The 12,581-nt window shown below is 41.5% G+C and overlaps 2 protein-coding genes across 3 annotated transcripts; one reads left to right on the forward strand and one right to left on the reverse strand.

Moving 5' to 3' along the window:
* Positions 1–2: 2 nt before the first annotated feature.
* Positions 3–3,496, reverse strand: LOC118418499 (beta-galactoside alpha-2,6-sialyltransferase 2-like). Of its 2 annotated transcripts, none has more exons than XM_035824457.1 (5): positions 3,300–3,496; positions 2,404–2,796; positions 2,018–2,220; positions 1,526–1,700; positions 3–1,270 (listed from the first exon to the last, which is right to left on the reverse strand). In XM_035824457.1, exons 1-5 carry the CDS (start codon positions 3,397–3,399, stop codon positions 960–962), a joined length of 1,182 nt encoding a protein of 393 aa, XP_035680350.1. In that variant the 5' UTR covers positions 3,400–3,496; the 3' UTR covers positions 3–959. The 2 variants fall into 2 exon arrangements, with proteins under 2 accessions (XP_035680350.1, XP_035680351.1); XM_035824458.1 differs by having other exon boundaries at positions 3,304–3,495.
* A 1,088-nt stretch (positions 3,497–4,584) lies between these two features.
* Positions 4,585–8,676, forward strand: LOC118418472 (ATPase WRNIP1-like). The gene is made up of 9 exons (XM_035824414.1): positions 4,585–5,203; positions 5,566–5,760; positions 5,911–6,085; positions 6,337–6,406; positions 6,683–6,897; positions 7,088–7,243; positions 7,461–7,540; positions 7,681–7,795; positions 8,154–8,676. The coding sequence occupies exons 1-9, from the start codon at positions 4,652–4,654 to the stop codon at positions 8,327–8,329; spliced, it is 1,734 nt and encodes a 577-aa protein (XP_035680307.1). The 5' UTR covers positions 4,585–4,651; the 3' UTR covers positions 8,330–8,676.
* The last annotated feature ends 3,905 nt before the right edge of the window (positions 8,677–12,581 follow it).

Here is a 12,581-nt window from a genome sequence, read left to right on the forward strand (position 1 = left end):
AAAAAGAATCTTTTGCAGTCTTCACTGCCATTTTGTCTTCAAGATTACTTGTTTAGTTGAAGCATCCAGGACAAACTATTGTACTAATACTAAGTACTGATAAAGCTTTAATGAACTACTAAAGATAGCCATCATCTATTTGACATTATTTCATAAGGCAATTGCTTAAAACAATTTCCAAGTAGTATTAAATATTTTCAAGCTATAAGTGTGAGATCCATTGTCACTCTCTTGTTCTTAGCTGAAATAGGAGACAGGTGCAAACATAGTGTTTTATGTTGTATGGATTTATCAGAGCCAAATTCCACTAAGTGCCTAGCTAGGTTAAAGACTAGATACTGTGTTGTAGTGTTGAGTAAAATCATGACTGCTGTTCCCACAGCAATACAATGAGTTGATGTTCAACACGAATGTATAGACATTGATGAATACTGTAGAAAACAGTTGTCTAGGCCCTTATGGCTGATATAATTCACATAGCAAAATGCTCTCGCTCAAAATTGCAACAACAGGTATTTGCAAACACTTATTGAAATGTGGCTGTTACAACAAATTACTTTGTATGTAATGCCAACAGTATCTGAGTTAAAACCATTGCAAATATGTGAGCTTAACAAGTAAACTACTCAATAACTGAGTAATATAACATGGCTCTTAATGTTATTGCAGCCCGACAGAGTAAAAAATCATGGTTGTTTCCTAACATAACTTCTGTTTAGATATGGCATCCCGACAATATTTGACTTGAAAATTGTGTCTGTCATGTCAGCCTAGCAGTATCTAACTTACCACAAATATGGTCCAATGCTAATTAAAATTCTCTTCTTAGAAAATGCTACACCGCTTTGGCCTGTTCATTGAAAGCACAATGGCAAATGTGGAAAGGTGCAGGTTCAGATCATTAGCACCATCATAATACAGCAACATCCTTGAACGTTGTAACATTTCCCTGAAAAAGGCTAATTCCTTGAAGGTAGTTGAAGTCCTCTGTTGAGAGAAGTAAGTGCAGGTGCATGTGACGTAGCTTTACAGTCATTAGCACGATATCCACTTAGAGTCACTTTTCCCTTTTTGGTGATGTCGTCCTTGGTACCCTGGTTCATGCGGAGGATGAAGTATTTCTCTGCGCGAAGGTCGTGCCACCAGCCCAGGGTACAGGCTGGGTTCAGCTTCCACTTCTCGTAGTAGTGACATTTCATGGAGATCCGCTCCGATGGGACAAACTCGTACACGTCCAACTGGTCGCACAGGGACAGCATAACCGCAATACCTGGTAGGAGCATAGGAAGTTTTTACACAATACATTTTTACAGCCTTTATTGACAAGCTTGTATATATATAGTGACATTTAATATTTGCATTAGATCATCCTATGGAAATTGGATAATTGTTGTACACACAGTATCCCCAACCAGATGCCTTTAAAAAATGTGCAGTGTGACTAGATGGTTGAAGTACATGTATTTCCAATGTGCTGTCAATGCCATGTGAAAGCAGATAGGAAGTTGTTTTTGCATATCTGTACCTTGGAAGCCTGAGGAGGGTGGGTTGGGATGGATCATGGCCTCAGTGTTCTCCTGTAGGACGTCCCACAGCTCCCAGTAGAAGCGAGGATCTGTAATATACAGGTTCTCCCTGGGGAACATCCTCCTCCGCTGCTCATATGAGCTGAAGAAGTTGGCATCAGGATTCTGGTACCACTTGTTGAGGAAAGATACAAAAAAAAGCAGGCTCAATTCACCCCAAACTACCATTACTGGAAATAGTTTTGTAGGCAAGCTATGGGGTAGGGAATTACTCCCAAGCAGCAGCCTTTGTTACCCCTGGTTCCCCATTTGTGTCAGTTCTCACTCCCAATGAATCCTCGAATGCCTCGAGCATTGATGTTTTAAACTTAGGGTAGAGAGATGATGTTTTAGTCCTGTTCATGTAACCCATAACCTTAAGGTGGCTTTTGGCCTTTTTACATGGCAGCGTCTGAGTAAGGAAAAACATAACTCCTTCAAATAGACCTTACCTCTTCCATGTCCCCAGTGTAAGCTGCAGGGTCCCACACAATCATGGTGATGTTCCTGTAGATAGGATCTGTGAAGAAGTTAAAACTCGGGTCGGCGAGGAGCTGTGAGTTCATCAGGCGCAGGGTGGTTTTCACACCAATATCCGCCCTGTATTCCTCCGACAGTGGTGCGTTGTTGAACCTCATCACTGCATCATGAGAATCTAAAATGGAGAGGTCAAAATTGATGCCAGAATTTCACAGGTTGTTAACATTCTCTCCCAAATGGCATGGTCGCAAAAATGCTTCTTTGAATACATTCATGATTGATTAATTTGATACAAGGTATATCTAAGTAAGTATCATGTCTACTACCAAATCATGACCTCTTCTCTGAGTTTGCTCACCTATTTCCTCTCCTAGATTTGATCCTAGAATAGCTGCAGAGTTCATCACTGCAGCACATGTCTTGAAGCCGTCATGGTGCAACTGGTACAAGGTGTTCTTTGGTTCCAATAGGGAGTAGTTCAGGGCCTTAAATGGGCCTTCTGTACTTGGGAGTGTCTTAAACCACACCCTGTTCTTAAGTTCACAGAGAAGGTCATGTTTAGACAAGGGCATGTACTTGGCACGAGTCACAGCAATAGCAACTTTCTTGTGACGGAAGGTGACTTGGAAGCGATTTCCATTGAACAGAAAGTGGACGAAGATGAAGGTCAAGACTAGTATGACGCAGAGGTAGAAGAAGACCAATCTTGCTCTCTTACTCCACATAGGTGTAAACATCCCAGGCAAATGAACTGCAGGAAAAACAATAGAAAGAAAACAATATTTTACTGCTTAATGCTCTGGTAATAGAACATGGTATGGTATTTACTGGTATTGTCACTGACATTCTGTTAATAGTGCAATAATGTCTTATTGACAGGGAAAGGCCAGGCAGTTCAGAAAGGAATTTGTTTGGATTAATATACACCCATTAAATAGTTAATCATTCGCAATGTTGTTGAAAGGTCACAATATACAACAGGTGCATTCTGCTCAACAACAAAACGCCGATCTAGATTTAACCTTCAAAATTGTTCTTTTTGTAATCTCTTTTGTCAATGTGCGCTCCTTAACTGTGTCACGGAGTCCATAAATTTTCCAAGAGGAGGGCCATTCCTTTGGAAACGCAACGATTGAACTTCGACACCAAAATTGCATCAGTTGCACGGTGTCATTTTGAAGTATCCTCAACAATTCAAAATGACGGTAGGGGACAGAAAGGATAACGTTTCATTGTCAAGTCCGATACACGTACTTACAAAGTTAAAGATCACGAGATGAGATGTCCGTAGACGCCGATATCGCAGGTTTAGGAGAAGTTGTGCGACAAAGTCGGTATTTCTTGAAAAATACATATCACGATGAACCTTTGTCCTTGCCCACACAGCAAGGGGATCCTCCTATAGAACAGTGAACTTCGCGGTGTCGGGTTTAGGTATCGGACCGGAGTTTCTTTTACGCCCGGGGGTGGGCCGACCGTGACCCTCAGGCCGAAGGGCTACAGTTCCACCAAAAAACGTAGGACGCAAAATTTAATCAATACGTGGAAAGCCGAAATTTCCTGCTTCTTTCCGAAAAACTTATAAGCATCTGTTGCCTTTTTATTTGGTACAATGTATATACAATATGCCGAGAAATTTTAATTTTGTACCCGAAAAGTATCATTTTAACACGTTTTGATCGAAGTTGCCTATAGAACAAAAATAATATTTCCAGGATAATAGTCTACATGGTAGAGAAGTGAAGTTCTTCATGTTTGTGACAAATGACCAAAGAAATCCATCTGATATCTTTTTTGCAATCTCCGAAGACGCAAATTCATTGAAATCGCGTGAAAAACGCTGCTATTTGGTTCATCAGGCGAAACAAAACACACTTCTCATAGTTGCCGCGGACTAATAATATGGTTTCGCTGGCCGACTAACTGCTTCACGCACAAAAATAACACAACCTGCAAGCTTTTCAGGAAATTCAACAAAACCATGTCTGTTATAACGAATTAAGTTCAATCACCAAGCAATAGGAGCAGGGGTTTAGGGAGACAACCGTGCACTTCCGGAATTCCGGCAACTCCGACCCGGATCATCACACACGGTGAGCAAATAAACTGGTCTCTGTTGCTGTGTACACTTCGACCTTTCCGCGGCAATAAGTAGCCATATTTCAAAATGCACGTTATTATGTTTAAGTTGCACAATGTTTGGGCAGTCAACTTTATGAAGAGGAGCAAAGGTCCAGTCCCTGGCCTAGGTACTGGTGGGCACCTGTATGCAAGCACGGTCATTTTGTGATGAAACTTGACTTAACGTTATCGATTTAACTGTCTTTTTTTTTTTTGCAAAACTTTTCACTAAGATTTTAGCTCTACGCGGCCCGCTTTTCAGCCAGCAATTCGGTAGGCTCTATGCATGTTGGACGAAGACAATGCACTGAAGCCTGGACCCGGTTCTACTATCTGCACTTCCGTACATTTCCGCAATGGCCGTGCTGCCTGTACCCTGTTCTGCTATCTGCACTTCCGTACATTTCCGCAATGGCGTTGCTGCATGACGTCATTTTCGCGGGAAAAGTGGGCGGATTCAAGTCTTCAGTTTAAAACTTGTCAAGATGGCGGCGGGCAGCCGGACGGACTTGCTTCCTTGTCCCATTTGCGGGAAAACCTACAGCATGGTTACAATCAATTCACACGTTGATCGCTGTCTCAACGAGGGTGGGGAGAGTCAAGAACCCGCAGAGATAGGCGTGAAACGTCCAGGCGATGAGAGCGATCCGCCAGCCAAGCGATCAAAACAGGAATCAGTCAGCGGCGGGGCCCCGCAGACGTCAGCTGGCACATTTGGAAGTCCTACCGCCAAAGCCTCCGCCAAAGGAAAAGTTTTCTCATCCCCACAGTCAAGTAAGACGCCCATGTTCTTCCAGAAAAAGGGAACAACAACGTCAGCAGGGAACCATGTACAGAATGGCCCCATGGTAGGCAACACTAGGTCCAAGCCGCCCAAAGAAGACTTCCGCCCCTTGGCCGAGCGTGTTCGCCCCACCTGCCTGGACCTGTATGTCGGGCAGACCAAGGCGCTCGGTGCTGGCTCTATGCTACGTCTGCTGGTGGAGGCACATGACATCCCCTCCATGGTGCTGTGGGGGCCTCCAGGATGTGGCAAGGTATTAAACACAACGGGACTGGATACTGCTTTCCAAATGTATTTGTTTATATCGGCACATGCAACATATCCATTCAGTTTATGTGTTTGAAATCTCTGTCATGCTAGTATGATCGAGAGAGGACGGAAATGAAAAATCAACATCAATTCTGAAGCATTCTGAAGCAAGTTAGTTGCTGCTACCACTCTCTGTGTTTACTGGCTGTAACAATACACCTATTCTATTACTATTCCTTTTCTTATTTGAGTCTTTGATACTCTGATCTGATTGAGGACAGTAAGCAAGGACAAGAAACTTATCTGTTATGTATCCTTGGTGTAAACAATAATCATGATCACAAAATTCATGTTGTCAATATTCAGACAACGATGGCCCAAATCATTGCAAAGAATGCCAAGCAGCATCAGAACAGCAGATTCGTAGCGCTATCGGCAACCATGTCAGGAGTAGACGAGGTCCGAGATGTCATCAAGGTGGCGAAGAACGAGCAGACGATGTTCAGGAGAAAAACCATCCTGTTTATCGATGAGATACACAGGTTTAACAAGAAACAACAGGTGTGTTCTCAACCAAATCATTTTGAAGTTGTCAGTAGTCTCTCAATATTGTCATTAAGTTCACTCAAGACTAGTAGTTCATCAAAACTTATAGGGACTTGTTGCATTTTTGTGTAACTGTGTAACTGTGTTGTGTACCTGTTCCTTCAGGACACATTTCTGCCACATGTGGAGAGTGGAACCATCGTTTTAATCGGGGCCACCACAGAAAACCCCTCCTTCTCCCTGAACTCTGCCCTACTGAGCCGCTGCAGGGTCATTGTCCTGGAAAAGCTGGGGGTAGAGGATGTGGAGCTGATTCTGAGGAGGGCTGCCCACGCCATAGGTGACATGACACTTCTGTTTCTTTGTAATGTATTTACTGCCTCTAAGTAGACTACAGTATGCCATGAAGTTTAGCCCTTTGAAAGATAAGATATTATAGAGGAAGATGATATACATGTATTATAGAAGAAACTATAAAGTTCCACACATTGCCTGACTTCCCCTTATATGTTCTTTGTCAGAATCCTAAAGTGTTGACTGAGCCTAACTCTGAAGTTTTATCCCATTCTTGTTTTTTTTCCTCATGTTTAGGTGTGTGTGTATTGGGGGAAGGATCTGAACAAGAAGATGCTGACAAGGAAGCAGGGGGACCAGGGACAAAGTATGATGGAGAGAATTATGGATGGATGAAGTGTTTAAAGAGAGTAACGTTACATGTTTAAAGTTAAATGAACTGTACGACTGTGAAAGGTAAAATTGGTGGCATCAAATTGATTAATGGAATAGAAAAACCCACGTCAACATGTAGGGATATTTATTCACAATTTCAATACGTAAGTGTATAAGGTGCTGTGATTATTGTCTTTTTTAACTGCAGTTCTGTTACTACTCTAAGAACAGATTAACACATTTTTTTTACCTTTTGTTTTCTCCACAGACCTGTCACTATCCAAAAGGAGGCCATCACCACTCTAGCCCACCTGTGTGACGGAGATGCCAGAACTGCACTGAATGGGCTGCAGACAGCCGTCAGGTCCCAGATGGCCATCCACAGTAACCATGGTGACAAGCAGGACACCCAGCCGGTGGTGGTAACGGTGGAGCACGTGAAGGAGGGACTTCAGAGGTCACATGTCCTGTATGATAGAGCAGGTGAAGTTTGTCTTCTTGTTGGGAAGTTTTTCTTTGTTATTAAAGTTGTCTTCTTGTTGATATTTAAAGATTTTGCTCAAAATTTGTGCTTCCTTTGCTATACTACATATTACATCTACTACATGTACTTGCATACTTATTTTCACCATCAAATGAGATCTAACAACCTCTCTTTGCTGTTTGAAACTAGGAGAGGAGCATTATAACATCATTTCTGCCATGCACAAGTCCATCCGTGGGTCTGATGCCAATGCTGCGCTGTACTGGTTGGCCCGTATGCTGGCTGGAGGGGAGGACCCACTCTATGTGGCCAGAAGGCTCATCAGGTGTGCCAGTGAGGATGTTGGTAAGGCTTGAAAACAATCTCAACTTCTCCTCATTTTCTTTGATGCCAAAAAGTTCATTACGCTAAATAACTTGTCACACCTTAGTCCTGATTCCAAGTCCAATGAGGAATTATTTTCCTTGCATGATATAGGTTTGTTCCACAGTAAAAAACTTCTGGGGAAGAATAACTTTGGTAGACCATATGACAGTTTATTGAGTTCTATACCTGGTTTCAGGGCTAGCAGACCCTTCTGCACTGGTACAGGCAGTGGCCACCTACCAAGCCTGCCATTCTATTGGCATGCCAGAGTGTGAGGTAAGGCTTTCTTCTGTATTTCTGAAACTGTCACTCATTCTAGATTCTGAGGTCAGTCTGGGTCTTGGTACATCACAATACAATAGAATGTGGCATTTTTCTTTCTATTCATTTTCGTCTATTAATGTTATATTTTAAAGGTTATTCTAGCCCAGTGTGTGGTGTACCTCGCCAGGGCTCCCAAGTCTGTAGAAGTTTACACTGCTTACACCAATGCCAAACAGCATGTGGAAAGACATCAAGGACCTTTACCAGGTATAGTTTACAATATGGTTCTGGGAGTCACATACAAAATGGTACATGTAGCATACGTGTCATGTCATTCGATCTTATTGATTTTAACTAGATTCTTGTCTTGCAGTACTAGTGTCCCATTTTTGAATGTGAAGAACAGCAAACTTTATGCATTTAGAAGAAAACTGTTCTACTCTCCAAGGAGAGGATTGGGTCCAGCTGTTGGCTTGTGGACATAAAGAAACGGGGCATAATAGAAAGGCAGACAAAATGCCTGAAAACACATCAAAAATACTCAGACCCAAACCTATGCTTGGAGAGTATTGTTCTAACACTTTCTTTAATTATCCTTTTACATTTCTTTTATGATGACTGTCAGGTGTCCCCCTGCACCTGCGGAATGCTCCCACCTGCCTGATGAAGGACCTGGGTTATGGGAAGGGGTACAAGTACAACCCAGCATACTCTGAACCAGTGGAGCAGGACTACCTGCCCAGGGAGCTCCTGGGGACTGACTTCTTCACACACCAGAAGACAGATACAAGCTACATGTAAAACCTGCAAGCTACATTCAAAATCTACAAACAACATGTATAACCTAGAAGTTACATGCAGAATATACAAGTTACACGTAAAACCTAAAAGTTACGTTGAAAATCTACAAGTTATATGTAAAAGATATAAGCTGAATGTAAAATCTGCAAGCTACATTCAAAATCTACAAACTACATGTATAACCTAAAAGTTACATGTAGAACATACAAGTTTCATGTAAAACCTAAAAGTTACATGTAGAACATGTACAGTTACAGGTTAGATATGCAAAGGAACTTTCATGTTACATTAGTTGTGCCATATGTGAGGTTTACATTGAACGTAATCTGTAATGTATGACTGTATCCTCCACTCTTTTCTTCTGTCCTTTTCAGAAGATGTCTAATAGTAAGATAAAAGGCAATATACATGTAACAATTGGTACATTGAAACCTATGCTAAGAATCTACTGGTACATGTTGTATTGAAATGCAAATATATTTAATCAAGAAAGATTTCAAAGCTAATGACTAATTGATGCAATACAACCTTTGTTCCCAACGCATTAAACAAAACTATACCATCCATCACTTGAACGTTTGTGCCAGTACTGTGAAACCTGTGTTCCCTTATGTGTAACATTGGGGTTCAATCAACACCAACTAACCAGTCTAACCTCTCCGGACCTTTTGGTCTAGTGATTAAGGCTTTGTGTTGGTAAAGTTGGTGGACCCAGGTTCGAATCCCGGGAGCCAGGAGAGTATACTACTTGCCTCTAGTGTTTATCTGAGGTAATGAAGAATTATGAAAGAACAAAGAATGGAAAACATTAGCAGTGATAACATGCAATACCATTTTTACCATTGTCTTCAGCTTTGACGACCTGATTATGTACTGTCAACGGGATTCAAAGAAGCAGAACCACCCCATTGAATGGAGTCTGCACAGGGTCTTCCTAACGTATTAAATAAAACTACCAGTGCATTGTATACCACCCATCAGTTGAACGTTTGTGCCAAAGTTTTTGATTTTTAGAAGTTTGGACATGACAAACGCACCTTAATTCAGTTCTTGATCATCACATTTAGACTTGAACTCATATGGGAATCCATGTGTGAGTTTACACGAGTACTTGTCTAACCTGTTTTTTTTTCTATTGAGGCACTATTGAAGTTTCTGAACTATGACCTTGTAGAAGGCCACATTTCAGCCCGTTAAGCACCACAGCTTACCCATGGATGAAGCCGCCAGCACTGGTGTCATGTGATTTTTGATGGTCCAAAATCCCACTTTCGAGTAGTATTTAGAAAAAGTAACGTGACGTTATATAGGGAACTTTGCTGTCAGACACGTTGAAATTCGTCTAACGACTTATTTGAATGAAAGACTGTCTCGTTGCACTAAGTCATAGCTCTCCCAATGTAACCTGTCGTACGTCCCTGACTGCGTAACCTGTCGTACGTTTCCAACAACGTAACCTACCGTACGTTTCTGACAGCATGATAACCTGGCACGCGCGTGGTCTTTCAAAATACACTTAATCTATATCAATCGCTCTGAATTACTTCTCTTTAATTTTGTGCCTCCACAGCATCAGAAACAGGTAAGTTTATGTCGATAATGTAAATGAAACAATAGATGCAAGGACTAATTGATAATCTGTCCACGCCCACCTCTTTAACGCATCTTATTAACCGACACGGGCGCATTTTTCCAACCGAACAAGCATACTTTCTGAACAAAATTTCGCGTCGAACGTCACTTTGCTACCCACTAAGATCATTTATCCCCTTTCTTCCTTTCCCCTCGTAGTCCCTTATCTACATTCAAATTCCGTTTAAAATTATATTTCCAATATGACACCGATTTAAGTAGATACTAGTATTACATTGTTTTGTGTACCCACGCGGTGAAAGGGGATAGCGGCTCCACATTGTACCTGTGCTGTGGGCCTTCTTATGTACTGCACTGTACGGAATCTACAGATACATGTTTTTCCACCCACCCGCGCGGGAAACTGTCCTTGGACTAGTCTTATCGGAATTAGCGGCAACAACAGTACATGTTTTAAAATGAAAAAAAAAGATGGCCGATCTAGTGTGGTAAACCCACATTTTAATACAGATGTAGAATGTGCACAGTGCCTGTATTCCCACCTGCGAGGCACGAATCGGACGGCAATGAGAGCTTTTCCGTGCTGCATGATGTTGAGTCTGTTCAAGCTAATAACGAGTCGATCTGTTGAAAAGTTGTGACCTCTGACATGGGTGTGCCGGCAATACTTATGAGTGAAGCACACAATGTGATGTGATTTTCGCTGATGCCATTTTCTATTTTTGTGCACTGGGGCAACTTAAAAAAAACTACATAGAGCGGTTGTCGTCAAATCGAGTTCTACTTATAGGTGCGATGCCTATTCAATTGCCATAAGGCCACACAGCAAATAAACTTTATGGATGACATCCTCTGCACACTGCAAATCTGATACGATCGTGTGAAAAAAAGTGAGGAAAGAAAACAAGATATCAACATCTCCAAATGTAGAGAACATAAAGCTTGTAACTGGAATTGGAGCAATAAAATAATGTCTGTATCGCAACCCGGTTGCGATACAGACATTATTTTATTGCTGAACAAGATCCCGTCTCCAGTGATTCAGTACCGGTGTATGATACAGTAATGTGACAATGGTGTCAACATTAGAATCATTCAACAGAGTAAGATTAGCATGTCTTTGTAAAGAAAACTAATATCGCCAGAGCACAGTTTGTAAATAGCGTGGCACCCATGCTCTTCTAGCTCAGAATTGCTCATCTGTTTGCTTCTGTCTAATACGAATATAGAAGTTGGTCGATACCATGGTTGCGCTAGTGGAAGAGGAAGGGAGGGCAACATCAAATCTTTCGAACCTAATGATAGCCGTGTTGACTGTTGAAGATTTTTATTGCTTACGGTCGCCACGGCAAGGTTTGATTCCAGCATCCATCCATTGCCTACATAAGGGAAACACACCTGTCCTTGGTGCTGAACACCTTCCATTCACATGTAAACAAACTTGTTCCTAGTGCTAAATACAATACACCCATAAGACATAACACGTTACACCCAAAGGTGAACACACCTGTCCCTCAGTGCACAGTGCATACACAGGCCAGGGAGCACCCCCCCCCCCAACAAGATAACGTTACACGTTACACAGCATGTACCATACCAATCCCTGAGAGAAAGTCATGATTTTTCAGTGTGTCTGTACACTTTTCAGTTTTGTTGCGATGTTTGCCATGATTGCAGTTTGATTATGGGTAAGTACATGTACAAAAAAAAAACCAGCATAATTTTTGCAGCCCCCTTCTGGTTGTATAAAGGTAAATAACTGAATCTAGGGCATTGTACATAGCGTTCTTTCCTGAGTTAGTAACCAGCTTAGGCCACAGTTAGTAAATTTTATGGATAATACCCTTTATAGAAAAAAACAAAACAATGTGGCGTGCAAAAAAAGGGGGAAAAAGACGCAGGCAGAGTTTCTCTTCATATGTTATCAGTTTAACAACCTCCAAAGAACACTTCACAGCTCCCGCCAAAACTAGTGGGGGTGAAAGGTTACATTGGTCGATATCATTATGTAACATAGGAGATAAAGCTGTATAATATACATTTTTTAAGATATCATCGTTGCAAATGTAACATTAATTCTTCGTTTCTACTAGTATAAATCATACTTAAATGGATTGAAAAGCCTAGTCTTATTTTATTTTAATTCTCGATCAGTACATTTCTGGTAGTGGATGCCGAAACCCCCCTAGCAAATATTGCGCCCTTCCACAAATCAGCTGGTGAGTTTTCAAAGGACGATGCGGGCACTTAGAAGAGCTGTATTTCTTTCCCCCATTTTTGCTGGATTGCAGTAACATTATATGCTACTGCTACAAACATGGCTCAAGGAGTTATGAAGGATATCTTGCGGAACCTTGTAGGCAAGTCGTGTTCCATTCAAACTCTGAAACAAACATCTCAAGACTTGAAGGTAACGTTAACACATACATGCTCCATATCAAATGTCCATATATTTCCAAATAGCGAAATGAGTTTGCATCTATGGAAAAAAAATTGTGGTGTCTATCTAAAGGCTCTTCGATTCGTTCTCTTTCAAACTGCCCACCTTAATTTGATTCCATTTTGCATCATATGTTGAAATGAGAATGATATTATGAAAATTATCATGACATGAGAGTGATGATTTTTCATACCAGCCTCAGGTGGTAGTCCTCACGTG

The sequence above is a fragment of the Branchiostoma floridae genome, chromosome 6 (assembly GCF_000003815.2).
Source record: "Branchiostoma floridae strain S238N-H82 chromosome 6, Bfl_VNyyK, whole genome shotgun sequence".
Classification (NCBI taxonomy): Eukaryota; Metazoa; Chordata; class Leptocardii; order Amphioxiformes; family Branchiostomatidae; genus Branchiostoma; species Branchiostoma floridae.